The sequence below is a fragment of the Mustelus asterias genome, chromosome 29 (assembly GCF_964213995.1).
Source record: "Mustelus asterias chromosome 29, sMusAst1.hap1.1, whole genome shotgun sequence".
NCBI classification, from domain to species: domain Eukaryota; kingdom Metazoa; phylum Chordata; class Chondrichthyes; order Carcharhiniformes; family Triakidae; genus Mustelus; species Mustelus asterias.
The window spans coordinates 9535366-9561966 of record NC_135829.1 but is presented as its reverse complement, the minus strand read 5'-3'; the positions used below and the strand labels follow the sequence as shown (position 1 = coordinate 9561966).

Sequence of the window (26601 nt, the reverse complement as noted above, 5' to 3'; positions counted from 1 at the left end):
GGTTTCCTCCGCATGCTCCATCCAATCTCCTCCACAGTCCAGAGATGTGCTGGTTAGGTTGATTGGCCATGCTAAATTGCCCCTTCGTGTCAGGGGGATTGGCAGGTTACCGCGTGTGGGGGTTACGGGAATAGGGCCTGGGTGGGATTGTGGGAGGTTGAGAGGCGGTAGATTTAAAACTGAGATGAGGAGGAACGACTACTCGCAGAGGGTGGTGAATTCGTGGAACTCGCCGCCCCAGAGCGCAGTGGACTCTGAATCATTGAATGGTTTCAAGAGGGAGATAGATACATTTCTAATTTTAAATGGATAAATGATAAGGACGTGAACTCACTGGAGGGGGTGCAGAGGAGATTCACCAGGATGCTGGCTGGGATGAAACATTTAAGTTATGGAGAGAGGTTGGATAGGCTTGGGTTGTTTTCTGTGGAGCAGAGAAGACTGAGGGGCGACCTGATCGAGGCGTATAAGATTATGAGGGGCATGGACAGGATGAGGAGCAGCTGTTCCCCTTAGTCGAAGGGTCAGTTACGAGGGGACACAAGTTAAAAGTGAGGGGTGGGAAGTTTAGGGGGGATTTGGGGAAAACTTCTTTTACCCAGAGGGTGGTGAGGGTCTGGAATGCGCTGCCTGGGAGGGTAGTGGAGGCGGGATGCCTCACATCCTTTAAAAAGTACCTGGATGGGTACTTGGTACATCATAACATTCAAGGCTATGGGCCAAGTGCTGGTAAGTTGGGTTAGGTGGGCAGGTTAGGGCATTTAACGTGGCGGTGCAGACTCGATGGGCCGAAGGGCCTCTTCTACACTGTAGTATTCTGTGATCCTGCGATATGGGGAACAGGGTGGGGAGGTGGATTTAAGACTAGGGAGAGGCCTGGGTGGCACGGTGGCACAGTGGTTAGCACTGCTGCCTCACAATGCCAGGGACCCGGGTTCAATTCCCGGCTTGGGTCACTGTCTGTGTGGAGTTTGCACATTCTCCCCGTGTCTGCATGGGTTTCCTCGGTGTGCTCCGGTTTCCTCCCACAGTCCAAAGATGTGTAGGTTAGGTGTGCATTGGCCGTGCTAAATTCTCCCCCGGTGTACCCGAACAGACGCCGGAGTGTGGCGACTGGGGGATTTTCACAGTAACTTCATTGCGGTGTGAATGTAAGCCTACTTGTGACTAATAAATAAACTTTATTTTAAAAAAGATCAGCCATGATCTGATTGAATAGCGGAACAGGCTCGAAGGGCTGGATTTGCCAACTTCTGCTCCTAATTCCTATGTAAATGAAAGAGCCTTTATCTTCAGAGTCTGCAAAGGACCAGTTTGAGAGAGGGGAACGGGGTACCCCACCGTACCCAGGCACGTAAAGCCCTAACGTTTGCTTTTGACAGCGAGCGCAGAGACTGCAAGTGTTGACTCAACGTCCTATGCACTAGTTAATAACCCTGCGATGACATTTCTCTCGAATGCTGGCCAGAATTGCTAATCGCTTCGGAATAGCTGGCCAGTGAAGCATTCACAGAAAGTAAGAGCAAGCTTTGATTTCGAAACGAGGAGATAAAGGCACTTCAGAGATGAATCAGAGTTGGACATAAAGGACAGTTGTGGCAGCTGATTACGTGTCCTGTCACGTGACGCGCAGGTGTAACATTTGTCCATTGTATCATTGCGCATCAGAATCGTTTGAACATTCTGCCATGGGTTCAGGTGAGCGCACAGCCCTGCACTTAACCCTTTAAGAACTAGGATCGTCCTCCTTAAAAAAATAGAAAATGTGAAGGATTCAGCTAACAGCAGAACAAGGCCTGCCTTTAGATAGCGCCTTCATGGACCCAAGCACTTTAGAACCAGCAAAGTATTTTTCGAATTCAGTCACTGTGGCCACAGCAAGTTCGCGGCAACAGAGAATCTGTCCTTAAGAGTGGGTTGAGGGGGCATATATTGGTCAAATCTTCTTTGACATCCAACCCTGTGCGGGCGGACCGGAGCCAGTTGGATTAACCTCTCCCTGTGTGTACTTCCTTGGAGTTGGACATGGCCTTCTGATCCAGAGACAAAACGTACAACCCACCCGGGCTGCCGGCAGTAAGTTTGGACTTTTCCTATTCCTTTTTACCTCTTCTCTCCGTTGCTGTTTCCCTTTTAATAAAAAGATATTTGGCGCCTGTGCTGTAAGAGGGTTGCCCAGGTCACAGCTGTGCCAGTTGTGGGTGGGGGGAGCCTGGGGGAGGGAGGGGGGGGGGGGGGGGGCGGGAGGGGGCAGAGGTTTGGGTTGAATGGCTGGTGATAGGTGTCACTCCCTGACAACCTGCCAAGCGGTGTGGGAACTATAGCAGAAACCATCACCGTTACTAAGACCTAACACCAACGTTCCAGCACCGCGGGACAATACTCACTCGAGAACCAATCGGTTTCCTTTAGCATTCAAAACGAGTTTGGTTTTTAAAAAAGATTCTCAGATCTCTTGTTTCTCAATTCACGGTGGAAAACAACAAGAGAAAGCTTATGGCTACTTTCTCCGTCACTTTCAGTCACATTCTCTCTCTCATACGCTGCAGCTCCCAGTTCCTAAGTGGGGGTGGCACGGTGGCACAGTGAGTTAGCACTGCTGCCTCACAGCGCCAAGGACCCGGGTTCGATTCCCGGCTTGGGTCACTGTCTGTATGGAGTTTGCACGTTCTCCCCCATGTCTGCGTGGGTTTCCTCCGGGTGCTCCGGTTTCCTCTCACAGTCCGAAAGATGTGCAGGTTAGGTGGATTGGCCATGCTAAATTGTTCCTTAGTGCCCAAAGATGTGCAGGTTAGGTGGATTGACCGTGGTAAATTGCCCCTTAGTGCCCAAAGATGTGCAGGTTAGCTGGATTGGCCGTGCTAAATTGCCCCTTAGTGCCCAAAGATGTGCAGGTTAGCTGGATTGGCCATGCTAAATTGCCCCTTAGTGCCCAAAGATGTACTGGTTAGGTGGATTGGCCATGCTAAACTGCCCCTTAATGCCCAAAGACGTGCAGGTTAGGTGGATTGGCCATGCTTATACTCTTTAGGAACTTTTATTACATTACGGGCAGAACTTTCCACCTCACCCCACCCCCACGTCGTGTTTTGTTGCCGGTGGGATCTTCCAGTCCCGCCGCTGTCAGCATGGTTTCTCATTGCCCGCACCCACTGCCACCAGAGAACCCATGGATGTGGGGGTGGGGTGATTGCCGTCAGGGGACTGGAAGATCCCAAGGACAGGAATGACCAGAACATCCCATCCTAATGGTGCTATATAATTAGAAGTTGTTCTTTTCTTTGATATTATGAATATTATGCTTGGGAAGCATTTTCCGATCGGGGCCATTGTGATCTCCTGGACTCGTTTTGATCGCCTCAGGGGGTCGGAGAGGAATTTCCCAGATTTTTTTTTCCCCATATTGGCCCTGGGGTTTTTCACTCTGGGTTTTCGCCTCTCCCTGGAGATCACATGGTCTGGAATGGGGGGGTGGGGGTAAGTTAATAGGTTGTAATGAACAAAGCATCGTAGCTGTGAGGGACAGCTCGGTGGATAGGATATTGGTATGTAGATAGGCTGGAAAATTGGGCGGGGATCCTGGATTCAGGATTCAATCCTGGACCGGGGAGCGGCGTGGGCTTGGAGGGCCGAAGGGCCTGTTCCTGTGCTGTATTGTTCTTTGTTCTTTGTTCTTTGTTCAATGATGGTTCAGTCATACTTTCCAAACACTCTTGGAATCCTAGCCTGCTTCAAAAGCCAACATTGCTTTGTTATGAGTCACTGTCCTCATGTAACCTTATGCTCCAAGATAAATGGATGAACCCAACAAATATTGATTTGGTTTGATTTATTACTGTCATATGTATTGGGATACAGTAAAAAGTGTTGTTTCTTGCGTGCTATACAGACAAAGCATACCGTTCATCGAGAAGGAAATGAGAGAGTGCAGAATGTAGTGTTACAGTCATAGCTAGGGTGTAGAGAAAGATCAACTTAAAGCAAGGTAGGTCCATTCAAAAGTCTGACAGCAGCAGGGAAGAAGCTGTTCTTGAGTCGGTTGGTACGTGACCTCAGACTTTTGTACCTTTACCCCGTCGGAAGAAGGTGGAAGAGAGAATGCCCGGGGTCCTTGATTATGCTGGCTGCTTTTCCGAGGCAGCGGGAAGTGTAGACGGAGCCAATGGATGGGAGGCTGGTTTGCATGATGGACTGGGCTACGTTCACAGCCCTTTGTAGTTTCTTGCGGTCTTGGACAGAGCAGGAGCCATACCAAGCTGTGATACATCCGGAAAGGATGCTTTTTCTATGGTGCATCTGTAAAAGTTGGTGAGAGTCGTGGCGGACATGCTGAATTTCTTTAGCCTCCTGAGGAAGTAGGGGCGGAGGTTCATATGAGCAGTGACGAAATTCCACAGCCTAAACCTTTAGCTCTGTTTAGTGAACAGCTGAACTGCATTGGGAAGTCTGCTGGCCCTGTTGCTAATAGTTGCAATGCATATCTTATCTTGAATGGCAGAAATGGATTATGTGACCATAGTGTCTGTAAAGGTTAAACTATTTTTGGTTTTTCCGCCAATTGTGAGCTGAAGGTGTATTTAATTGTCTGCTTTAGTAAACAAACAACTGTCAAACAACTGATATGGTCTTTGTCATGTGGCAGATTGGAATGAGATAGATGAATTTCTCATTGCCCATCTGTTTATGAGTTTATTTTAGAACTGTGTCAAAGCCATGTGTCACCAATTAAATTCTATTATGACTATAAAGTGCGGTGAGGAGGAATAGATGAGCGTGCGAGATGCATTCTCATCCAAACACAATGTCATAACTACAGGTTGAGTCCAGGAAGGATCCCGTTGAGATGCTAATGTCACGTTACTGGGCATTTCCCTTGAGTTAACATCTCTCGCTGATGCTCGCAAGGTGTCATCTGTGCCTCAGTGGTAGCACTTTTGTTTCTGAGTTAGGACCATGTGTATTCATCCCCTATTTCCCTGCACGGTGGCACGGTGGTTAGCACTGCTGCCTCACACCGGCAGGGACCCAGGTTCAATTCTGGCCTTGGGGTGACTGACTGCGTGGAGTTTGCATGTTCTCCCCGTATCTGCGTGGGTTTCCTCCGGGTGCTCCGGTTTCCTCCCACAGTTCAGAGATGTGCGGGTTAGGTAGATTGGACATGGTAAATTGCCCTTAGTGTCCCAAGATGTGCAGGTTATGTGGATTGGTCATGCTAAATTGCCCCTTAGTGTCCCAAGATGTGTAGGTTAGAGGGAATGGCCATGATAAATTGCCCCTTTGTGTCGGAAGGCTAAGCAGTGCAAATATGTGGGGTTACGGGGAGAGGGCCTGGGTGGGATTGTTAAGTTTAAAGTTTATTTATTAGTGTCACAAGTCGGCTTACATTAACACTGCAATGAAGTTACTGTGAAAATCCCCCAGTCGCCGCACTCCAGCACCTGTTCGGGTACACTGAGGGAGAATTTAGCACGGCCAATGCACCTCACCAGCACAACATTCGGGACTGTGGGAGGAAACTGGAGCGCCCGGAGGAAACCCACGCAGACACGGGGAGAACGTGCAGACTCCACACAGACAGCGACCCAAGCCAGGAATCGAAGCCGGGTCCCTGGCGCTGTGAGGCAGCAGTGCTAACCACGATTAGAATCATGATTGAATGACGGGGCAGACTCAATGGGTCGAGTGGCCTAATTTTGCTCCTATGTCTTATGGTCTGTCCCACTGTGCTGCCCTGTTGTCGGCGCAGGCTCGATGGGTCGAATGGCCTCCTTCTGCACTGTAGGGATTCTATGATTCTAGAACTTAGGCTGACACTCGGGTGTAATATTGAGGGAGTCTTTCAGTGTCAGAGGTGGTGTGTTTTAGATGGGACAGTGAACCCTGCCTTTTGTTCTGAGTCAAGTTGCACTATTTTTAAGATGAGGGGAGTTAAGCAGGTGTCCTGAGGCAATATTTATCTTGCAATGATCATTACGGATAGAGATAATCTGATCATTGTCACATTTCTCCTTGTGGGACCTGGCTGCGTGTACTAATTTCATCCCACTCAAAAGTACTTCCTTGATTGTAATATGCTTGGAAATGTCCTCGAGATCTTGCGAAAGATCTTATGTCATTTCAAGTCTTTCTTTCTCGTAGATGTAAGGTGACGGATCCCCGTCTCAGTTTTAGTGAAGGTCCATCCCCTCGAAGATTGTGGGAAACAATAAACTTCGCAAAAAGAAAAAGGATTGACAAGTAAATCAAACATGGATGGAATCGGAACATGCCTTGATGACTTACTGATACAAGTCACCACTGCTTGAATCTGACCTGCATTAAAACCCAACACAAAAGAGAAGCCACTCTCAACTTTTAAGAAAAATCTGAATGGATTTTTAAAAAATTCCTTCATGGGACATGTGCGTCGCTGGCTGGCCCATCCATAAGACCACAAGAACCATAAGACCATAAGATATAGGAGCTGAATTGGGCCATTCTGCCCATCGAGTCTGCTCCGCCATTCGATCATGGCTGATATGATTCTCCTCCACATTCTCCTGCCTTCTGCCCGTAACCCTTGATCCCCTTATTGCTCAAGAACCTATCTATCTCTGACTTAAAGACACTCAATGACCTGGCCTCCACAGCCCTCTGTGGCAATGAGTTCCACAGATTCAACACTCTCTGTGGGATTCCTCCGGGTGCACCGGTTTCCTCCCACAGTCTGAAAGATGTGCTGGTTAGGTGCATTGACCCGAACAGGCGCCAGAGTGTGGCGACTAGGGGAATTTCACAGTAACTTCATTGCAGTGTTAATGTAAGCCTTACTTGTGACTAATTATTAAATAAACTAATAAACTTTTAAACTCTGGCTGAAGAAATTTCTCCTCGTCTCAGTTTTAAAGGAGCGTCCCTTCACTCTGAGGTTGTGCCCTCGGGTTCTAGTCTCTCCTACTAGTGGAAATATCCTATCCATGTCCATAGGTCAGGTGGATTGGCCATGCTAAATTGCCCCTTAGTGACCACAGATGTGCAGGTTAGGGGGATTGGCCATGCTAAATTGACCCTTAGTGTCCAAAGATGTGAAGGTTAGGGGGATTGGCCATGCTAAATTGCTCCTTAATGTCCAATGGTGTGAAGGTTAGGTGGATTGGCCATGCTAAATTGCCCCTCAGTGTCCAAAGACGTGAAGGTTAGGTGGATTGGCCATGCTAAATTGCCCCTTAGTGTCCAAAGATGTGAAGGTTAGGTGGATTGGCTATGCTAAATTGCCCCTTAGTGTCCAAAGATGTGAAGGTCAGGTGGATTGGCCATGCTAAATTGCCCCTTAGTGTCCAAAGATGTGAAGGTTAGGTGGATTGGCCATGCCAAATTGCCCCTTATTGTCCAAAGGCGTGATGGTTAGGTGGATTGGCTATGCTAAATTGCCCCTTAGTGTCCAAAGATGTGAAGGTTAGGTGGATTGGCCATGCTAAATTGTCCCTTATTGTCCAAAGGTGTGATGGTTAGGTGGATTGGCCATGCTAAATTGCCCCTTAGTGTCCAAAGGTATCTAGGTCGGGTGGATTGACCATGCTAAGTTGCCCTGGTGGATTGGCTATGCTAAATTGCCCCTTAGTGGCCAAAGATGTGAAGGTTAGGTGGATTGGCCATGCTAAATTGCCCCTTAGTGTCCAAAGATGTGAAGGTTAGGTGGATTGGCCATGCTAAATTGCCCCTTAGTGTCCAAAGATGTGAAGGTTAGGTGGATTGGCCATGCTAAATTGCCCCTTAGTGTCCAAAGATGTGAAGGTTAGGTGGATTGGCCATGCTAAATTGCCTCTCAATGTCCAAAGATGTGCAGGTCGGGTGGATTAACCATGGTAAATGCAGGGGGTTACAGGGATAGGGCAAGGGGAGGGCCAAGGTGGGATGCTCTTTCGGGGAGTCGGTGCAGACTCAATGGGCTGAATGGCCTCTTTCTGCACTGTAGGGATTCTATGAGAATCTGGATATTTTCACCCATCTGATGCCCTTCTCTCGCCTGGCATGGAGATTGCAGGCTCGTGAGGTGATGACCGAGATAGTAGGACCTAGGTTAGCGCAATCTATAGGTGACCTAGAGATGGTGAGGCTTTTATAATATTCTTCGTCTAGGTGTGCTAATGCAGAATATTTGCACAATTCGCTAAGATAAGGAAAGCACTAGATTTATGAAGAAATATTTTGCTGAGGCTCCAGTCTGTCATGAGGTTCCACAAGACAGAGCGAGATTATAAGACATTGCATCACTTCCTGTGATTAGCATATCACACAGTTAGAATTAACTCATTATATTACACATCCCCCAAGTTCCCACCGCTGGACAATTGTGGGCCATCTTGTGGGCCAGTGCAAAACACAGTGGGGTGGGTGGGGTGGGGGGAGGGGAGGGGGGAGGTTAGGGAGAAGAGGATGGAAAATCCCACTCATCATCTGATCAGGGTGGGAATTAGGGCTTTCTGATTCTGATGGGAAAATCTGGGCCAATCATAGAATCCCTATGGCGCAGAAGAGGCCATTCAGCCCATTGAATCTGCATCGACTCTCTGACCGACAATCTCACCTAGGCCCTCTCCCCAGCCCTATCTCTGTGACCCCACACAGGGCGGCCTTCGCGACACACGACAGCGCAGAGTCGCTGAGCAGAAACTGATAGCCAAGTTCCGCACACACGAGGACGGCCTCAACCGGGATATTGGGTCCATGTCACACTATTTGTAACTCCCACAGTTGCCTGGACCTGCAGAGTTTCACTGGCTGTCTTGTCTGGAGACAATACACATCTTTTTAGCCTGTCTTGATGCTCTCTCCACTCACATTGTTTTGTTTCTTAAAGACTTGATTAGTTGTAAGTATTCGCATTCCAACCAATATTCATGTAAATTGAGTCTGTGTCTTTATAAGCTCTGTTTGTGAACAGAATTCCCACTCACCTGAAGAAGGGGCTTAGAGCTCCGAAAGCTTGTGTGGCTTTTGCTACCAAATAAACCTGTTGGACTTTAACCTGGTGTTGTTAAACTTCTTACTGTGTTTACCCCAGTCCAAAGCCGGCATCTCCACATCATGACCCCACACATTTACCATGGCTAATCCATCTAACCTACACATCTTGGGACACTAAGGGGCAATTTAGCATGGCCAATCCACCTAACCTACACATATTTGGAGATTAAGGGGCAATTTAACATTGCCAATCCCTCTAACCTACATATTTTTAGAGATTAAGGGGCAATTTAGCATGGCCAATCCGCCTAACCTACACATATTTGGACACAAAGGGCAATTTAGTCTGGCCAATTCACCTAACCTGCACATCTTTGGACACGAAGGGACGATTTAGCATGGCCAATCCACCTAACCTACACATATTTGGGCACAAGGGGGCAATTTAGCATGGCCAATTCACCTGCGCAGAGGGTGCCGGTTTTGGGTTACTGGCCAAAAGGAGCAGGAAGAGAATTCCAGAGCTCGGAGCCTCATCCGCAGAGGCTCTGATGGCCAACAGCGGAGCGGTCAAAAACTGGGGCTGCGGGAGAGTCCAGGATTAAAGGAGCGCAGTCTTCCCAAAGGGCAGTAGGTGATTGTAGAGAATGGGGAGGGGAGGGGGGGGGGGGCAAGGGCGGGGGGGGGGGGCAAAGGGGGGGTCACGGAAGGCTTTGGAAAGAAGGGAGAGAATTTTAAAACAGGGACTGGAACTCTTACACACTGAACCATCAACGTAGCTAATAAGTTGAAGCATGTGAAATGAGTTTGCCCGAGATTTGATCTGTCAATATTAACACTCAGTGTTTTTTTATGGATGAGATTATGTATTAAAACGATAGCCATACTTATCACGCGGATGTCGCAAGAAGGTCAAAGCCTTTTTAGAACCACCTTTCCTTTCTCTTTCGAAGCAACAAGAAGAACTAATCGTTTCGGATAGCGATACAAGTTAATTCTAACCAGAGTTGGTTTTGAACATAGTTTCTCTTGGATTCTTTTTCAAAGTCAGTGAAGCACGCTTCTATTAGTTGTGCTGATATGACCATATGTGGAGCAACAGCTGAGGGATTTCCCAGGGATTGGTGACGTAACAATAGCCAGATACCACTGTTTGAGCTTCCTGAACGCTTCAAGTGCCCTTGGCTTAGTTTTCTTCCATCTCGCTGGCCCTGACCCCCCGTAACATGTACCTGCTCACCGGCGCTGCTTTAACCTGAGCTGGATGGAAACCACGACACACCTAGACGCCGCAGGTAGGAGACTGGTCTCCGGGACGCTCGCGCCCTTTGAAGGTTGTGGTTTCGATGGTTTAGTCAGTCAAAGATGTGACTTTGTTTTCTGTGTTATAGTTTATTTATTAGTGCCACAAGTAGGCTTACATTAACACTGCAATGAAGTTACTGTGAAAATCCCCTAGTCGCCACACTCCGGCACCTATTCGGGTACAATGAGGGAGAATTTAGCACGGCCAGTGCACCCAACCAGCACATCTTTGGACTGTGGGAGGAAACCGGAGCACCCGGTGGAATTTCATGCAGACACTGGGAGAACGTGCAGACTCCGCACAGACGGTGACCCAAGCCAGGAATCGAACCTGTGTCCCTGGCGCAGTGAGCCAGCAGTGCTAACCACTGTGCCACCGTGCCACCCCAAGTTAATCAAAAGGCGCTGAGTGCCGATCCAATCCCAAGGCAAAGATGTGCGGGTTACGTGGATTGGCCATGGTAAATTGCCCCCTCGTGTACAAAGATGTGTGGGTTAGGTGGATTGGCCTAGTTAAATTGCCCCTTAGTGTCCAAAGAAGAGCGGGTTAGGTGGGATTGGCCATGGTAAATTGCCCCCTCGTGTACAAAGATGTGTGGGTTAGGTGGATTGGCCTAGTTAAATTGCCCCTTAGTGTCCAAAGAAGAGCGGGTTAGGTGGGATTGGCCATGGTAAATTGCCCCTTAATGTCCAAAGATGTGCAGGTTAGGTGGATTGACCATGGTAAATTGCCCCTTAATGTCCAAAGATGTGCAGGTTAGGTGGATTGGCCATGCTAAATTGCCTCTTAGTGTCAGGGTGATTATTAGCAAGGTAAATACATAGAGTTACAGTGATAGGCCTGGGTGAGATTGTTGTCAGTGCAGACTCGATGGGCCGAATGGCCTCCTTCTCCACTGTAGGCACTCTATGATTCTCAGGCAAAAATCGAGCCTGAGACTCCGGGGCAGCACAGGGAGTACCGAGGGAGAGCTACACTGGCAAAAGTGCCATCCTTCAGATGAGACATTAAACCGAGGCTTCATCTATCTGCCCATGTGGATGTTAAAGATTCCACGGTGCCATTTCAAAGTAAGAGGAATCAAGGGTGCTAGATCTCCCCTCCAAAACAACCCCGCCCCCCCCCCCCCCCCGCCGAACCTTCAGTGGCCTGACCAACATTCATCCCTCAATCAATGTCACACAAAGAAAAACTACCAGGCTAGTAATCTTTACTGGGATCTTGCTGTGCACAAATTGGCTGCCAGATTTTCCACATTGCAACAGTGACCGCACATTAGAAGTACATCATTGGCTGTCCAGTGGTCAGGAAAGGTGCTATATAAATGTTGATTTTTCAGGGTAAGTGAAGAGAAGCGAAACATTTTTTATTACACCTTTAATGTCTTTGACACGGAAAAAAATGCCTCAAGGTGCCTGGCAGAGATGTAGTCAGTAAAACATGTGCCAAGTGCAAAGGAGGAGATGAGGTTCAGTTAAAGGTCAGAGATAAAGGTGGTGGTTTCGGGACAGCCTGTTCCCTGGAGATGTTTCGGGAGAAATTAGGGAGAAATTTAGGGGTGGCACGGTGGTCAGCACTGCTGCTTCACAGCGCCAGGGACCCGGGTTCAATTCCCGGCCTCGGGTCACTGTCTGTGTGGAGTTTGCACTTTCTCCCCGTGTCTGCATGGGTTTCCTCCGGGTGCTCCAGTTTCCTCCCACATTCTGAAAGGCGTGCTGGTTAGGTGCATTGAACAGATGCCTTAGCTTGGCGACTCGGGGAATTTCACAGTAACTTCATTGCAGTGTTAATGCAAGCCTTACTTGTGACTAATAAATTAACTTTTACTTTTAGAAATTCCTTTAGTATCGGCGCCGAGGCAGCTAAAAGCCTCGGCCACCCACAGCAGGGTAAATAAGTTAAAGAGAGATTGTGGGGAGGGGGGATTGTAGGTCTGGGCGAGCTTACGGAAAGTGGAAGGATTGGGATCAGGAGGGAATTGAATGCAAGGCTGAGAATTTTATCTCGTAGGTCACTGAGGATGAGTGGACTTGGGTACAAGAGAGTTAAAATTTACTCAGGTTAGACAATGACAAGCAGGGTTGAAGATTGATTCAGAACCCGTAGAACCATAGAATCCATGCAGTGCAGTAGGAGGCCATTTGGCCCGTCGGGTCTGCACCGGCTCTCCAAAAGAGCATCCTACCCAAGCACTCCCCTATGCTCTATCCCTGAAACCTGCACATTTAGCATGGCCAATCCGCCTAACCTACACATCTTGGGACACTAAGGGGCAATTTAACATGACCAATCTCCCTAACCTACACATCTTTGGACACTAAGGAGCAATTTAGCATGACCAATCCCCCTAACCTGTATATCTTTGGACACTAAACCACAATTTAGCATGGCCTACCCACCTAACCTACACATCTTGGGACACTAAGGGGCAACTTAGTATCTCCAACCAACCTGGACATACCAGAGGGCTGCTCGGTGGCACAGTGGTTAGCACTGCTGCCTCACCAGGGACCCGGGGTCACTGTCTGCGCTGAGTTTGAACATTCTCCCCATGTCTGTGTGGTTTTGTTCCGGGTGCTCCGGTTTCCTCCCAAAGATGTCCAAAGATGTGTGGGTTAGGTGGATTGCCCATGCTAAATTGCCCCTTAGAGTCAGGGGGACTAGCTAGGGTAAATTCATGGGTTTTTCGGATTGGAGGCAGATTGCTAGCGGATCAGTGCTTGGTCTTCTGCTCTTTGTGATTTTTATTAATGACTTAGAGGAGGGGGCTGAAGGGTGGATCAGTAAATTTGCTGATGACACCAAGATTGGTGGAGTAGTGGATGAGGTGGAGGGCTGTCGTAGGCTGCAAAGAGATATAGATAGGATGCAAAGCTGGGCTGAAAAATGGCAAATGGAGTTTAACCCTGATAAATGTGAGGTGATTCATTTTGGTAGGACTAATTTAAATGTGGATTACAGGGTCAAAGGTAGGGTTCTGAAGACTGTGGAGGAACAGAGAGATCTTGGGGTCCATATCCACAGATCTCTAAAGGTTGCCACTCAAGTGGATAGAGCTGTGAAGAAGGCCTATAGTGTGTTAGCTTTTATTAACAGGGGGTTGGAGTTTAAGAGCCGTGGGGTTATGCTGCAACTGTACAGGACCTTGGTGAGACCACATTTGGAATATTGTGTGCAGTCCTGGTCACCTCACTATAAGAAGGATGTGGAAGCGCTGGAAAGAGTGCAGAGGAGATTTACCAGGATGCTGCCTGGTTTGGAGGGTAGGTCTTATGAGGAAAGGTTGAGGGAGCTAGGGCTGTTCTCTCTGGAGCGGAGGAGGCTGAGGGGAGACTTGATAGAGGTTTATAAAATGATGAAGGGGATAGATAGAGTGAACATTCAAAGACTATTTTCTCGGGTGGATGGAGCTATTACAAGGGGGCATAACTATAGGGTTCGTGGTGGGAGATATAGGAAGGATATCAGAGGTAGGTTCTTTACGCAGAGAGTGGTTGGGGTGTGGAATGGACTGCCTGCAGTGATAGTGGAGTCAGACACTTTAGGAACATTTAAGCGGTTATTGGATAGGCACATGGAGCACACCAGGATGATAGGGAGTGGGATAGCTTGATCTTGGTTTCAGATAAAGCTCGGCACAACATCGTGGGCCGAAGGGCCTGTTCTGTGCTGTACTGTTCTATGTTCTATGGGGATAGGGCCTGGGTGGGATTGTGGTCAATGGCAGATTCGATGGGCCGAATGGCCCCCTTCTGCACTGTAGGGATTCTATGCTCAATGCTCCAACCTGACCCACATATCTTTGGAGTGTGGGAGGAAACTGGAGCACCCGGAGGAAGCCCACGCAGACACGGGGAGAACGTGCAGACTCCACACGGTGACCCAAGCCGGAATCGAACCCGGGTCCCTGGCGCTGTGAGGCAGCAGTGCTAACCACTGTGCCACCCGTCTCCTTATGAGCAAGGCTGCACATCAGAAGTGCGGGTCTCACAGCTGGATGCCCTCACATGGTTAATGTTCTCTTCAACAGGTCTCTGGGGATCAAGTGCATTAAGGGATCGGATGAAAAGTTGGTTAGAGGGACCTGACCCATCAAATCGGGAAAAAAACCTTTTCCTCTTGATTTGATTTATTATTGTCAAATGTATTGGGATACAGTGAAAAGTATTGTTTCTTGCGCGCTATACAGACAAAGCATACCGTTCATAGGGTACATAGAGGAGATGGAAAGGAGAGAGTGCAGAGTGTCGTGTTACAGTCATAGCTAGGGTGTAGAGAAAGATCAACTTAATACGAGGTAGGTCCATTCAAAAGTCTGATGGCAACAAGGAAGAAGCTGTTCTTGAGTCGGTTGGTACGTGATCTCAGACTTTTGTATCTTTTTCCCGTTAGAAGAAGGTGGAAGAGGTAATGTCTGGGGTGCATGGGGTCCTTAATTATGCTGGCTGCTTTGCCGAGGCAGCGGGAAGTGTAGACAGAGTCAATGGACGGGAGGTTGGTTTGCGTGATGGATTGGGCAATGTTTACAACCTTTTGTAGTTCCTTGCGGTCTTGGGCAGAGCAGGAGCTGTGATGCAACCAGAAAGAATGCTTTCTAAGGTGCATCTGTAAAAGTTGGTAAGAGTTGTACCTGACATGCCAAACGTCCGGGGTGGGTGGGGGCCTTGATTATGCTGGCTGCTTTTCACGAGGCAGCGGGAAGTGTAGACAGAGTCAATGGATGGGAGACTGGTTTGAGTGGTGGACTGGGCTACATTTGTGACCCTTTGTAGTTTCTTGTGTTATGAATGGATGTAGATGTGAAAATGAAACCACTGTTACATACTTAAAATTTAATAAGTGAACTGGAAATGGCAACATAAAACGGATGTTACTTTAACGAGTGAAGTTTGATCTATTCATGTATCTGTGTTGCGTTTAAAATTCAAACTTATATTATTTTCATTGACGTCATTGAGAATTGTCTGAAAAATTTGAGGAACTGCGAACAGTAAGGGAATACGTATTTGAAATCGTCCCCATTTAGTTGGTGGAGATAGGAATTGGGTCATGTATCTACTCGATATTTCAGATGTTTAGTTTCAGACAATCAACCTATTCATTCCACCAACAGTACACCAAGGCCAGAGTTCTTGGTTCCCCCACGCCCAGCAACCGCTGCCAGTAAGAAGGGAGAACTTGGCGCTCAGCCGAAACTTCATTCACAGCAGCGGGACTGGAGAATCCCAGCGGGGGTGAGGCTGGAGGTTTCCGTCCTCTACTTGGGCTCTTCCAGCAGTGGAAGTGGCTTGCCATTGGCCAGTGGTGGGATCTGGTGGTCCCGCCAATGTCCACGGCGTTTTGCGTAGCCAGCCCATCCCACTACTCGGGAACCCGCCATGGAGGAATCATAGAATCATAGAATCCCTACAGTGCAGAAGGAGGCCATTCAGCCCATCAAGCCTGCACCGACAACAATCCCACCCAGGCTTTATCCCTGGAACCCCACACATTTACCCTGATAGTCTCCTTGACACTAAGGGGCAATTTAGCATGGCCAATCAACCTAACCTGCACATCTTTGGAAACTAAGAGGCAATTTAACATGGCCAATCCACCTAACCTGCACATCTTTGGACACTAAGGGGCGATTTAGCATGGCCAATCCACCTAACCTGTACATCTTTGGACACTCAAGGGAAACTTAGCATGGCCAATCCACCTAACCTGCACATCTTTGGACACTAAGGGGCAATTTAGCATGGCCAATCAACCTAACCCACACATCTTTGGACACTAAGGGGCAATTTAGCATGGCCAATCAACCTAACCCACACATCTTTGGACACTAAGGGGAAATTTAGCATGGCCAATCCACCTAACCTGTACATCTTTGGGCACTAAAGGGAAAATTAGCATGGCCAATCCACCTAACCTGCACATCTTTGGACACTAAGGGGCAATTTAGCATGGCCAATTAACCTAACCCACACATCTTTGGACACTAAGGGGCAATTTAGCAGTGCCAATCCACCTAACCTTCACATTTTTGGACACTAAGGGGCAATTTAGCATGGCCAATCAACCTAACCTACACATCTTTGGACACTAAGGGACAATTTAGCATGGCCAATCAACCTAACCAACACATCTTTGGACACTAAGGGGCAATTTAGCATGGCCAATCAACCTAACCCGCACATCATTCGGACTGTGGGGGGAAACGGGAGCACCCGGAGGAAACCCATGCAGACACGGGGAGAATGTGCAAACTCCACACAGACAGTCACTCCAAAGCTGGAAATCGAACCTGGATCCCTGGCGCTGTGAGGCAGCAGTGCTAACCATTGTGCCCCCTTTCAAAAGTGCTTCAAATATCGAGAGGAAAAAAAAATCTCAAAAAGCGTCAGCCGGAAAAGTATTTTAGCTATTTGATTGGAACGGAAAAGGTGCAGAGATCTCTTCCCGGGGGAAAGTAGAGGGTGGCGGACATAGGGGTCAACCTACGTGTAATTGAATGATGGACGTCACCCTGCAGACGAGATGCTGTGGATGTGTGAGGATGGTGCAATGCAGACAAGTGGGACCTCCAGATCGACACTTCGCACTTTTTGTGTTTCAGATTCCAGCATCCGCAGTAATTTGCTTTTATCGAAGAACAGTGGGCTGAATGGCCTTCATGAGCTATACAATTCTACGGTCTATTGATTCTAAAATTTGAATGCAAAGCAAAATAAAGCATATTTTATAGTTAGAAATGTAATGGCAGAACCCTTTGGCATTGACACACAGGGACATACAGAGAGATCTATTTTTCTTATTCATTCGTGGGACATGGGTGTCGCTGGCTAGACCAGCATTTATTGCCCATCCCTAGTTGCCCCTTGAGAAGGTGGTGGTGAGCTGCCTTCTTGAATCGCTGCAGTCCACGTGCTGTGGGTTGACCCACAATGCCGTTAGGGAGGGAATTCCAGGATTTTGGCCCAGCGACTGCAAAGGAACAGCCGATATATTTCCAAGTCAGGACGGTGAGTGTCTTGGAGGGGAACTTGCAGGTGGTGGTGTTCCCATGTATCTGCTGCCCTTGTCCTTCTAGATGGAAGTGGTCGTGGGTTTGGAAGGCACAGTCTAATGATCTTTGGTGAATTGCTCTTTGGTGAATCTGGGCGTTCAGTTCCACAGATCCCTGAAAATGGCAACACACGTGGATAAGGTGTTCAAGAAGGCATACAGCATGCTTGCCTTCATCGGTCGGGACATCGAGTATAAAAGTTGGCAAGTCATGTTACAGCTGTGTAAAACTTTAGTGAGGCCGCATTTGGAATATTGCGTGCAGTTCTGGTCGCCACGCTACCAGAAGGATGTGGAAGCTTCGGAGAGGGTGCAAAGAAGGTTTACCAGGATGCTGCCTGTTCTGGAGGGTTTTAGTTTTGAGGAGATGTTGGATAAAGTTGGATTGTTTTCACTGGAAAGATGGAGGCTGAGGGGAGACCTGATAGAAGTTTACAAAATTATAAGAGGCATAGAATAACTATAAGAGGATAGTCAGAGGCTTTTTCCCAGGGGGGAAGGGTCGACCACCAGAGAGCACAGGTTTAAGATGAGAGGTGGTAAGTTTAGGGGAGATGTGCGGGGAAAGTTTTTCAGAGGGTGGTGGGTGCCTGGAACGCACTGCCAGTGGGGGTGGTGGAAGCAGGTGGTGGAGGCGAACAGAGGGATAGAAATTGGCGTAGGATTGGTGGGCCGAAGGGCCTGTTCCTGTGCTGCATTGTTTGTTCTTTGTTGTTCTTTGTGTTCTTGAAACCATACAATATGTCGGAACATAAAATGGGGCCCGGCCAATCTAGTCATTTAGGCCCTCATCCAAATATAGAACTTGCATTTATATAGCACCTTCCGCAACCTCAGAATTTCCCAATGCTTTCTTGCGTATAGGGCTTAGGGCCAGCAAAAAGCTTTTTCTCCTTGCTTCCTGCCTCGCACTCACTCCTTAACGTCCAAGCAAAGTAGGAGTCCGTCCATGTCCCTGTTGAATGTGTTGGGAGGGTGCTGGTCACAGAAGTCTCTACGGTAGTTAACATCAAGGGCAGATTATTCCCATCCATGGGAATTGTAGCGGGTGGGACAGGACCATGCAAAGGTCCATTGACCTCGGGAGGGATTTTCCAGTCTTGGGGCGAGCGCGGTCGGAAAATCCCGCCTCAAGTCTTTATTAACTACTTGTAATGAGAGACATGCACACAGTAAAGGTTGCAGATAAGGGTCTTAACACTTCGCTGCTCAACACCGCACTGAACCAAGATCTGGGTTATGTGCCATCTTGTATCACTGTGTGGGCAGTACTGTACCCAGCCCCTCTTGAATCTTCGCTCCTTCTTTAATCGATCCTTCAAATCTATTTCTCTTTGGCCGCCTGTCCTAAAATCTCTTTACATGACTCGGTGTCAAAAGCTCTGACGAAGGGTCATCCAGACTCTTAGAATCTTAGAATCCCTACAGCACAGAAAGAGGCCATTCGGCCCATCGAGTCTGCACCGACCACAATCCCACCCAGGCCCTCTCCCCATATCCTTACATATTTACCCAATAATCCCTCTAACCTACGCATCTCAGGACACTAAGGACAATTCTTTAGCATGGCAAATCAACCTAACCCGCACATCTTTGGACTGTGGGAGGAAACCGGAGTACCCGGAGGAAACCCACGCAGACACGAGGAGAATGTGCAAACTCCACACAGACAGTGACCCAAGCCGGGAATCGAACCCAGGTCCCTGGAGCTGTGAAGCAGCAGTGCTAACCACTGTGCTACCGTGCCGCCAACTCAAAACGTTGGCTCTATTATCTTTCCACAGATGCTGCCAGACCTGCTGAGATTTTCCAGCATCTTCTGTTTTTGTTTCAGATTCCAGTGTCCGCAGTATTTTGCCTTTATCAAAATGCTGCTTGGTCATGCTCCTGTGGTGCATTCTTATAAAGACGGGAGAATGGGGTTGAGAAAGGTATCAGCCATGATCGAATGGGCGGAGCAGACTCGATGGGCTGAATGGCCTAATTCTGCTCCTATATCTTATGGTGTTAATGTACATTAATGGCACCAATTCAGTTGATGTAAAATGAGTTAAAAGTTGAAGGCAAATGTTTTTCAGTGTCCCTGCTTGTGGTGGACTTCAGTTGCGCCTTTGTCCTGCCTGGACCACCGTTGTTGTGTTTGTTATGCCTGGACACATCCCCTGCCGGCTCCTCCCCTTGTCACCTAGTATAAAGGTGGCTGTTTCCTCCCCCTTGTTCAGTTTGGGTCGGTTATCTGTTGGGATATGCTCCTAGTTCTGTAATGAATAAAAGCCTACAGTTGTATTGGCACACAAGTAGTCTTTTGCCTAATTGATAGCGCATCACTGAGTTGATTTGCCTTTGAAGAAAGGATGCTTTTGAATATCTTTAACATAGAAATCCGTTGGCATTTCCAAATGGTTGAGTGATGGGGGCTCCTGTGATAGGTGCTACATTCTGTTTAATATTCATTCATGGTTAACATGCAGTCGGCAGTTAGGAAGGCGAATGCAATGTTAGCATTCATGTCGAGAGGGCTAGAATACAAGAGCAGGGATGTACCTCTGAGGCTGTATAAGGCTCTGGTCAGACCCTATTTGGAGTATTGTGAGCGGTTTTGGGTCCTGAAGGATGTGCTGGCCTTGGGAAGGGTCCAGAGGAAGCTCACAAGAATGATCCCTGGAATGAAGAGCTTGTCGTCTGAGGAACGGTTGAGGACTCTGGGTCTGTACTCGTTGGAGTTTAGAAGGATGAGGGGGGAATCTTATTGAAACTTACAGCCTACTGCGAGGCCTGGATAGAGTGGATGTGGAGAGGATGTTTCCACTAGTAGGAAAAACTGGAACCAGAGGGCACAACCTCAGGCCAAAGGGGCGATCCTTTAAAACAGAGATGAGAAGGAATTTCTTCAGCCAGAGAGTGGTGAATCTGTGGAACTCTTTGCCACAGAAGGCTGTGGAGGCCAGGTCATTGAGTGTCTTTAAGACAGAGATCGATAGGTTCTTGATTAATAAGGGGATCAGGGGTTATGGGGAAAAGACAGGCGAATGGGGATGAGAAAAATATCAGCCATGATTGAATGGCGGAGCAGACTCAATGGGCTGAGTGGCCTAATTCTGCTCCAATCTCTTATGGTCTTATGGTGTTATGGGACATGGGCATCGCTGGCTAGGCCAGCATTTATTACCCGTTCCTAATTGCCCCTTGAGAAGGTGGTGGTGAGCTGCCTTCTTGAGCCGCTGCAGTCCCTGTAGTGTCGGTACACCCACAGTACTGCTCACAATATTACAAATAGAGGGGTTCCAGGATTTTGACCCAGTGACAGCGAAGGAACAGCCGATATATTTCCGAGTCAGGATGGTGAGTGATTCGGAGGGAACTAGCAAGTGGTGGCGTTCCCATGCGTCTACCCTTGTCCTTCTAGATGATAGCGGTCGGGGGGGAAGATTTTTCCATTAGTCGGAGAGACTCGGATCCGAGGGCACAGCCTCTGAGTAAAGGGACGACCCTTTAGAACCGAGATGAGGAGGAATTTCTTCAGCCAGAGTGTGGTGAATCTGTGGAATTCATTGCCACAGAGGAGGCCAGGACATTGAGTGTATTTAAGACAGAGATAGATAGGTTCTTGATTGGTAAGGGGATCAAAGGTTACGGGGAAAAGGCGGGAGAATGGGATTGAGAAACTTATCAGCCATGGTGGAGCAGACTCAATGGGCTGAATGGCCTAATTCTGCTCAAAGAACAAAGAACAAAGAACAATACAGCACAGGAACAGGCCCTTCGGCCCTCCAAGCCCGCGCCGCTCCCCGGTCCAGGATTGAATCCTGAATCCAGGATCCCCGCCCAATTTTCCAGCCTATCTACATACCAATATCCTATCCACCGAGCTGTCCCTCACAGCTACGATGCTTTGTTCATTACAACCTATTAACTCACCCCCACCCCCCCATTCCAGACCATGTGATCTCCAGGGAGAGGCTCCTATATCTTATGGTCTTATGGTTTTGGAAGGCGCTGTCGAAGGAACCTTGATGAGTTGCAGCAGTGCACATTGAGGAGGCATCCACTGTGGTGGTGGTGGAGGGAGTGAATGTTTAAGGTGGTGAGTGATTACTGTGAATGTTGAAGATGGCGGAGCGGGTGGAATATTCACGCTGGTGCATTAACATCTATGTTTTGGTCCAGTGCATCTGCAGGTCCTCCTCGGGGCTGGCCTTGCCTTTCTCTGCTTCTGCCTGATCGTGGGCTGCGCCATCTGTTGGCGGAAGGGAAAACAGTGGGGCTACGCCAAGAGCAAAGACCAGGCGTCAGAGCGCATCGTGATGGACTCCAGTTCAGCTTTGCCAGGGAACACCAGCACGCCAATCAAGCAGCAATACGAGGAGGTCCACGGCTTGGTCCTGGACTACCCGGCGTGCGACGCAAGCCCCCTGCCCGACTCTGAACCCGAATCCCACTACAAGCCTGGCCCCCACGGTAGGGCGTCTCTGCCGTTCATCCCTCCCGTCCAGAAAGCCAGCCTGGCCAGCAAAACCAGGAGGATCTTGGAGCGTCGCTGCACCGTCTCGGGCGACTGCTCAGTCTACACCGAGCACGGCACCTTTCGGAGCCCGGCGTCCAAGAACCTGGGCCATTCGCAGACCATGCCGGAAGACCTAACGGGGATCAAACCAAAGCAGAGGCCACTGCTGCACTTCACCCTCTTCTACTCGGCCTACGAGTTCACCCTAACGGTGGCCGTGCTGGGCATCTCCAACTTGCCCAAGAAGTTTGGCGTCAGCTGCGACTCGTACGTGAGGGTTTACCTCCTCCCGAAATTCACGGAGCCACAGCTGACAACCGTGCGCAGGAAGAGCCTGAACCCGGAGTTCCGAGAGACCTTTCAGTTCTCGGGATACACCTTGGAGGAGATAAGGTGCTTCACACTTCGCTTTGCCACCTACATCAAGGAGTTCCACAATTTTAAAGAGACCTTTGTGGGCGAGGTGCTCTTTGCGTGTGAGCAGGGGGACTGGAAGCCAGATGTCCCCTCGACCTACACCAGAGAACTCACCGCGACAAAGACCAAACTCAAAAAGGTAAGAGCTTCCAAAGGCTGATCGTGTGAGCTAAACAGAGTTTAAAGTTTATTTATTCATGTCACAAGTTGACTTACATTAACATTGTCATGAAGTCACTGTGAAAATCCCCTAATCGCCACACTCCGGCGCCTGTTCGGGTACACTGAGGGAGAATTTAAAGTTTAAAGATTATTCATTAGTGTCACAAGTTTATTTATTAGTGTCACAAGGGCGGCACGGTGGCACAGTGGTTAGCGTTGCTGCTTCACAGCTCCAGGGACCTGGGTTCGATTCCCGGCTTGGGTCACTGTCTGTGTGGAGTTTGCACATTCTCCTCGTGTCTGCGTGGGTTTCCTCCGGGTGCTCCGGTTTCCTCCCACAGTCCAAAAATGTGCGGGTTAGGTTGATTGGCCATGCTAAAATTGCCCCTTAGTGTCCTGAGATGCGTAGGTTAGAGGGATTAGCGGGTAAATGTGTAGGGATGTGGGGGATAGGGCCTGGGTGGGATTGTGGTCGGTGCAGACTCGATGGCCTCTTTCTGCACTGTAGGGTTTCTAAGTCAGCTTACATTAACACTGCAATGAAGTTACTGTGAAAATCCCCCAGTCGCCACACTCCGGCGCCTGTTCGGGTACACTGAGGGAGAATTTAGCACGGCCAATGCACCCTAACCAGCACGTCTTTCGGACTGTGGGAAGAAACCGGAGCACTCGGAGGAAATCCACGCAGACACGGGGAGAACGTGCAGACTCCGCACAGACAGTGACCCAAGCTGGGAATCGATCCCGGGTCCCTGGCACTGTGAGGCAGCAATGCTAAGTCGACTTACATTAGCACTGCAATGAAGTTACTGTGAAAATCCCCGAGTCGCCACACTCCGGCGCCTGTTCGGGGACACTGAGGGAGAATTGAGCACGGCCAATGCACCCTAACCAGCACGGCTTTTGGACTGTGGGAGGAAACCGGAGCACCCAGAGGAAACCCACGTAGACACGGGGAGAATGTGCAGACTCCACTCAGACAGAGGATGAAAGGGTTGACGAATGAGGAGAGATTAAACAGTTTGGGCTTGTACTCGCTGGAGTTTAGAAAGATGAGAGGGGATCTGATCGAGGTATATAAAATTTTAAAAGGGATTGATAAAGTAAATATAGACCAAATGTTTCCTCTTGTGGGACAATCTAGAACAACAGGCCACAGGTATAGGTCGAGAGGCGGTAGATTTAAAATTGAGATGAGGAGGAACTACTTCTCGCAGAGGGGGGTGAATTTGTGGAACTCGCTGCCCCATAGCGCAGGGGAGTCTGAATCATTGAGTGGTTTCAAGAGGCAGATAGATATATTTCTAATAAAAAAAAGGAAAAGAGGGATATAGGGAACAGGTAGGGAGGTGGATTTGAGATCAGCCATGCTTTGATTGAATGGTGGAGCTGGCTCAAAGGGCTGAATGTGCCGACTTCTGCTCCTAATTCCGATGTTCCGGATCCCTGGCACTTTGAGGCAGCAGTGCTAACCACTGTGCCACAGTGTTGCCCCACTAAATGCTTGGGTAGGAGTGGGGGCATGGAGAATTCTGCCCTAACCATTCACTGCAAAAAAAAAATTACGGATGGGATTTTACACCCTCGCTCGAGTGAGACTGGAAAATCCCACTGGAGGGTCAACGGACATTTCCATTCTCTGCCCCTCGCCCGCTCCGATTCTGCGGCGGGCGGGGCGGTAGAATCCCTGCAAATATGTTCAAACCTTGCACCTTTTTTGAATTACCAGGAGCCTATAGTTCCCCATTGATTTCTCCATGGCAACAGCACAGACAATCAGAGTCCGCTTGTCGACCAATCAGCATCCTTTTCTCCAGAAGTGTAAATTGTTGTGATTGTTTGAAATTTGGCATTCTTGTGTTTGTCCTGATGAGTGCAAGGTGAAAAGTTTCGGCAACATGTCTCTCTTTTTTTAAGTTTAAGTTTATTTATTAGTGCGACATTTAGGGCGGGACTTGATGGTTTGAGTTTTAAGGAGAGGCTGGATAAACCGGGACTTTTTTCCCTGGAGCGTAGGAGGCTGAGGGGCAATCTTATCGAGGTCTACGAAATAATGAGGGGCATAGATCAGCTAGATAGTCAATATCTTTTCCCAAAGATCGGGGAGTCTAAAACTCGAGGGCATAGGTCGAAGGTGAGAGGAGAGATACAAAAAGGTCCAGAGGGGCAATTTTTTTACCCAGAGGATGGTGAGTGTCTGGAACGAGCTGACAGAGTAGTAGTAGAGGCGGGTACAATTTTGTCTTTTAAAAAGCATTTAGACAGTTACACGGGAAGATGGGTATAGAGGGATATGGGCCAAATGCGGGCAATTGGGCCGTGCTTAGTGGTAAAAACCGAAGGGCCTGTTTCCATGCTGTAAACCTCTATGACTCTATGAGTCTATGACAGTGGTGCAGTGGTTAGCACTGCTGCCTCACAGCACCAGGGACCTGGGTTCGATTCCAGCCTCAGGTGGTTGTCTGTGTGGAGTTTGCACGTCCTCCCCGTGTCTGCGTGGGTTTCCTCCGGGTGCTCCGACTTCCTTCCACACTCCAAAATTGTGCGGATTAGGTGGATTGGCGATGCTAAATTGTCCCTGAGTGTCAGGGAGATTAGTGGGGTAATTGTGTGGGTTGACAGGGATAGGGCCTGGGTGGGATTGTTATCAGTGCAGGCTTGATGGGCTGAATGGCCTCGTTGAGGTGATTCTATAATTCTGTGAGTAGGCTGACATTAACACTACAATGAAGTTGCTGTGAAAACCACCACACTCCGGCGCCTGTTCGGGTACACTGAGGGAGAATTTAGCACGGCCAATGCACCCTAACCCAGCACGTCTTTCGGACTGCGGGAGGAAACTGGAGCACCCGGAGGAAACCCACGCAGACATGGGGAGAACTCCGCACAGACCGTGACCCAAGCCAGGAATCGAACCTGTGTCCCTGGCGCTGTGAGGCAGCAGTGCCACCGTGCCGCCCATTAATCAAGATTCGTTATTTATCCCTTTACTGGGATGACATTTCCATTCAAAACCAACAAGGGCTGATATAACGTTTTGGCTTGATTCTTGCTCTGTGGGAGCACTGTGACAAACAGCAGTACGTGCTGGAACCTGAATCAAGCTTAACTGATTGGGATTAGATTGGTGAAAATAAATGTCAGCGCCGCACAGCGTGGGATATTAATGCTGGAGCACATCTCAGGCGCCCAGTGTTAGTACTCAGCAGCCAGGCTCAATGCAGGGCAAACACTGAGTGAGTGAGATTGATCATTATCTGCCCTATTGTTAGACTTGCGGTGGTGTCGACAACAAAACCAGCAAGCCGTTCCATACCCACAGCAATCCCACATCAGTGTCTGGAAAGGGTGGCAGTAGAGGGATGGGCTTTATTGGTGGGTGGGAGGCTTTTCTTCATCCGAACTGGGAACCTTTAGGCCACTCACACTTGCCCCACCCACCGTAACAACGTCAAGGCCACGATGTTCTGCCAGTTTAATATTTACTCAAGTCAGGCTGCTTTGTCGTGATGTTTGCCCACTACAGCAGCCCATTCAGAAGACGTCCCCGTGATGTTTGAGTGCATTTTCAATGCTGTGGCATTCACCGTGCCTTCAAACTTCGGAGGATCTCATTAACGCCTGTCGCAATGCAGCGACCCACATTTCGCGAAGGCACAGACTAGCGGTGTTCCAGTGGGATCAGTTCTGGGACCTTTGATGCTCGTTGTATATATAAATGATTTGTAAAGTAAAGTTTCTTTATTAGTCACAAGTAAGGCTTACATTAACACTGCAATGAAGTTACTGTGAAAATCCCCGAGTCGCCACACTCTGGCGCCTGTTCGGGTAACACTGAGGGAGAATTTAGCACGGCCAATGCACCCTAACCAGCACGTCTTTGGACTGTGGGAAGAAACCGGAGCACCCGGAGGAAACCCACGCAGACACGGGGAGAATAAGTGGAACTGATCCACTTCAGATCAGCCATGATCTTATTGAATGGCGGGGCAGGCACGAGGGGCTAGATGGCCTACTCCTGCTCCTATTTCTTATCGTACGCAAACTCCACACAGGCAGTGACCCAAACCAGGAATCGAACCCGGGTCCCTGACGCTGTGAGACAGCAGGTACTAACCTCTGGAGGAAAATGTAGCTGGTCTGATTCGTAAGTTCGCAGATGACACAAAAATTGGTGAAGTTGCGGTTTAGTGAAGAGGATTGTCAGACGATACAG

General features: G+C 48.8%; 1 protein-coding gene across 2 annotated transcripts in view; it reads left to right on the top strand.

The window, feature by feature from the left end:
• Window positions 1-1514: 1514 nt before the first annotated feature.
• The window catches only part of LOC144480516 (synaptotagmin-7), a 42448-nt gene continuing 17361 nt past the window's right edge, over window positions 1515-26601 (top strand). Inside the window, exons 1-2 of one of the 2 annotated variants that reach the window (XM_078200020.1) lie at window positions 1515-2076; window positions 21470-22362. In XM_078200020.1, the coding sequence (XP_078056146.1) occupies window position 2076; window positions 21470-22362 (894 nt within the window). In that variant the 5' untranslated portion in view covers window positions 1515-2075. Of the gene's footprint in view, window positions 2077-9875; window positions 10242-21469; window positions 22363-26601 lie in introns of those variants that run through there. The other variant, XM_078200019.1, reaches the window with a different exon arrangement.